The 4,674-nt window shown below is 39.5% G+C and overlaps 1 protein-coding gene across 1 annotated transcript in view; it reads left to right on the top strand.

The window, feature by feature from the left end:
- Positions 1-4,674, top strand: part of LOC119417292 (semaphorin-3A) — a 23,193-nt gene that overhangs the window by 15,254 nt on the left and 3,265 nt on the right. Inside the window, exons 2-5 of the mRNA XM_037684501.1 lie at positions 3,202-3,346; positions 3,462-3,551; positions 3,805-3,934; positions 4,030-4,118. Coding sequence (XP_037540429.1) covers positions 3,202-3,346; positions 3,462-3,551; positions 3,805-3,934; positions 4,030-4,118 — 454 coding nt within the window. The remainder of the gene's footprint in view (positions 1-3,201; positions 3,347-3,461; positions 3,552-3,804; positions 3,935-4,029; positions 4,119-4,674) is intronic.

Here is a 4,674-nt window from a genome sequence, read left to right as displayed (position 1 = left end):
ATGTATGAAGGCAGCAGACCAAGAAGTGATTTAAAGATGAAAATGTATCAGAGGGAGAGTCTATGATGACCAGTTAACCAGTGAGTACAGGGTGCAGTGGTGGGTACGGTAGTTACAGCCAGTCATGAATCAATGCACCGTGATAGACAGCATCCAACATCTGCAGGGTTCTTGTAGGAGCATTCATGTAAATAATGTCATCGTAATCAATGGAGGGAAGGAAAGTTGCAGTTACCATGCGTTTCCTAACATTCAGAGTTAGACAGGATCTATTTCTGCAAAAGAAACCCAGTTTAACTTTCAGTTTATTTACCAAGTTTTCCACGTGGAGCTTAAAAGAGAGATGCAAATCGACCAAGATGGTTGGATTGTAAAAGCAGCAAGTTTCCTAATAACACACCTGGAAAACCTTGAGATGGAAGTGCCCAAGGAGGGTCCTAATGACATTCCATAACAGCCTCCGTTGACTTCTTTGCTTGTGAAAGAGCAGCAGCTCGACACACCTTATCTCTAAAACTTTCAGCCAACCTGTGGAGGAAGCTCACTTCGGCCACTTGCATTTGAGACTTTGTTCTTTTGATGATGATGATGATTGTGATCATAGTTGAAGGTAAACCAGTAAATCAAAAACTTTACCTTTCGGCTTAGCTTTATTTTTTTTCACCACAATAGACCAAAGCAACGCCCTCTTTACTGAGGACTAAACCCCGATCCATCAACTCATGTCCCCCTCTATTGTACCATCACTCGTGAGCTTGACCTCCGCTTGAGCCAGAGACTTCACTCATTCACTTGTATCAGAGAATACAGTAAAATAATATATGTTTATGGTATAAACACAAATGGGACTCAGGAAGACTGAAACAGAAGACAGCTGAACAAATAAAAAGGCAGTGTCCCTGAAATTATGGTGTTGGAAAAATTAGCAAGAAAATAAATAAAAGAAATGAGTTCCAGAGGAATAAACTAAGCAAGCCTGGCTTTTCTCATTTTCTCTACGTTACTGCTGGCATGGCAAGCCTGTTCCTGAGCTCAACTCCAGAGCTCCACAGTAGCAACAAAATTATGACAGCATTTGGTGTGGTGGAGCAGGGTGTAGGCCTTCCATCTTTTTTTTGTAGATGTGGAAAGTGTCTGAAATCCTAGCAGGGAATGAACAGAAATTTAAAGCATCACATTGGGTGGGGTCGTAACCACAGCAGCTCAGGGTGCAGAGGGGTCATTCCTTCTGAATGGAAACTTGTCCCCGTGGTACAGTCTGGATTGCTCACACACATACACACACACACACACACACACACACACACACGCACACAGGCTTTTGAATGTTGCGTTGAAGTCAAATGTGAAAACTGTAAATCTCTCATCTGTTCTTTGTGCTTTTATTATCTTGTTTTGTTCTGTCATATGTCCTGTATTATTGTTTGTGCATTCCTGTTTTGGTGACGATTGTTTTTATTCTTTTGTGGGCTCCTCTACTGCTAACCTTGTCACTGGTGCCAGACTTTAACTTCATTTGCAGTAACATTTGTGAAGTTTCACACAGATCTGGAACGATATCTGTAAACATCTGCAATACAGACTGCAGTTACAAAGAACACAAATGTGGTTTCTCCTTCTGAATTGAGAAAATCTAATCCATTTCAGTAAACATGATTTAATTTTAATGTACCTTGGCAGCTTTATAAAACTTTTCCTGTGGAGCTTATGTGGTCTCTTTTATCAGAGGTCTTGATGTGTCAGACTCTAAAAGCAACTGGGCGGCAGACGTTTACTGCTTGGTTTCACAATTTTATGTACCGTATTTTTCGCCGTACACATTGCACCGCTGTATAAGTTGCATCAGTCTAAATATGTCTAATAAAGTGGAGGTAAAAAAAACATAAATATGTCCCTTCACCGTATAAGTCGCATCTATTATGCGTCACCGCTGACACGTCACATTTGTCATGCGCCAGTGATGACAACCCGAAAATGTGGGCCGGTGTTGTGCCAAAAATCAGTTGGCAGCCAAATGGCGGCCACGGGAGAGTACATGGGAGGACTTTAACAAGGATTTAACAAGATTAGCACTTAAAAACAATTATTTGTTTGCTCAAAATTATATCAAAGGTGTGTCTTAGTCTAACTTTTCCTTAATAAAAGCACTTTGACGGTCAAATCAGCTTTATTTCAAAAGCCGATACGTGGAAGTAGGAGAGCGCAAATGGACAACTTTGGTCATTTATTCAAAATTTCACAAGATAACCACCTAAAAACAATTATATGTTTGCTCGACTTTATAACAAAGGTGTGTCTCACTTGAAGTTTTACTAATTAAATGCACTTCAATGGGCAAATTAGGTGAATTTTGCCAGGGCGGCGCAGCAAAATGCAGCTGATTTGATGATTGCTCCAGGCATGATCTCGGAGCTGGACGATGGTGGCAGGGAATGGCAAGCCGATTGTGTCATTAATAGCCAAGTTTACCTATTACATGACACAACGGCATGCCATACTTCTCAAGTGCCATCTAGCGGCTGAAAATGGTAGTGTTCAATATTTTCAATGTCAGAATGAATGAAAACGGTCATATCTCAGCCAAAAATTGATTTATAAATATGGGGAAAAAACATAAATAAGTTGCTTCAGTGTATAAGTCGCAGGGCATGCAAATTATGCAAAAAAACACAACTAATAGGCTGGAAAATGCGGTACTAAGTAATTTTAAGTTCAGACATCCACACTGAAACTTTTCAGCGAGGAGGAATAAAAGGTTCCTCCAGAGTAACACTAAGCACATGTACATGTGTCACCCAAATGACCTGAAGGAAACCACACTGAATCATCTCAATGTGGCTTTTTATCTCTTCTCTTTCAACTTTGTTGGAATCTTTAACATATTTTTCGTACAAATCCTCCAGATTAAAGTATGTTAATAGCTGTAGCTGGTGTGTGTTGTGGGAGGAACCGATGCTCTTAAAGCAGCACATTTATCCGGTGTGATTTTGGTGCTGGAGAACGTTTCACTGAATTGATGAGTTCAAGTTGAAAACCCACAATGAGTCACAGCTTCTGAAACACTGTGTCACTTTCTTTTATTTCACTTACAGCCTGAAGCCCATAACAACTCCTCAGGAGAGAAAAAACAAAGTAGTTTTCAGCTCATGTTGCTGGTGGAAAAATAATAAGTGGGAATATTATCTCCTGCTTTGTCCTCAGTGATATCCTGAATGGTTCGGCGGTGTGTGTTTATCGAATGGAGGATGTGGTTCGAGCTTTTAAAGGAAACTTTCTCCACAAAGAGGGGCCTCAGTATAAATGGGCAGAATTTACGGGGAAAGTGCCGTACCCACGACCAGGAACTGTAAGTTTAAACTTAACAATTTTTCATTGTGTATCATCTTTAAACAGCGTTTAAAAGTTAGTTAGATGCTTATGTAACACATTAAAATCCTTACTCCCCCTCTTTTTATTCTTAGTGTCCAAGCAGCACTTATGGAAGCTACAGCTCAACCAGAGAATATCCTGACGACGTCATTTTCTTCAGCAGGACTCATCCTCTGCTGCAGGTTCAGCTGATCTTTCATTTTAATCAGTTGCCTTAATTAGACCCTGCACTATTTTACTCTGAGCCAAGTAATATTTCTTTCTATTTTAGCCCATTCTTTTACAAAATGATGAAATTAAATTAGCCCAGCCAGGACAGTCTTTTTTTTTTTTTTTTTCATATTAGATGTAGACAGCATATTTGGCTGAGAAGTAGGAATCAAAAACTTCATATTTTATATACTTTATACTTTATTAAACACAACTTTTCTTCAGGAACATGTGCTGCCACTGGGAGAGCGTCCCCTCCTGGTCAGAGTAGGCGTTCACTACAAGTTTAGCAAGCTGCTGGTGGACAGAGTGGAGGCTGTAGACAGCACGTATGACGTCCTGTTCATCGGCACAGGTAGACAGAAAGCAGATTATCTTTTTTCAAATCCAAGGTCCTTAGTGTAAACATTAATAAATGTTTTAAATTTTTATTATTTTTTTATTTCTCAGACTCGGGACTTGTGCTGAAGGCCATCCATCTGCCCAGAGACCATGGTCAGACTCAGGAGGTCACTCTGGAGCAGCTGCAGGTCTTTCAGGTACAGGACTGTTTCTGTTAAAACACATATGTGTTACCATGTTAAATATAGGGTTGTTGTTTTTTTTTTACAGCTTCTTATTATGCAAATCATGTTCAGAATTTTATTGCAAACTCAAGTTTTGCGTGTTTGTTTTTGGGGTCATCCTTACAAACATCAGCAAATCAACTCTTTGCACTACTTTTCTGTAAAGACATAATGCTCAGCAGACGTTTCCAATCAGCCCGCGCTTCGAAATATAAATACAGTCATGATGTGATGAATTCCATATCTGATCCTACCATATGCAAAGAATAGACACCGCAGGCTAAAGGACCACAGCACGCATTGCTTATGTTGGAAATTCTGAGCAATAAAGCAAAGCATGCACCATTTCTGCCAAATACTAAAACACTGCTATGCTCTGTTAAACGTTAGAGCACAGAAACATGGTGAAATCTCACTGCAATGTTGTCATTTACCTGCTATAAATACATACTAACACACAGCAACTATATATAAAACATCCTTTAGTTCAACATTTCAGTTAAAGATATATACAAAATTAAATGAATTA

Source organism: Nematolebias whitei, chromosome 11 (assembly GCF_014905685.2).
Source record: "Nematolebias whitei isolate Nwh7 chromosome 11, NemWhi1, whole genome shotgun sequence".
In the NCBI taxonomy this organism is placed as follows: Eukaryota; Metazoa; Chordata; class Actinopteri; order Cyprinodontiformes; family Rivulidae; genus Nematolebias; species Nematolebias whitei.
This window is presented reverse-complemented; position numbering and strand designations above follow the sequence as displayed.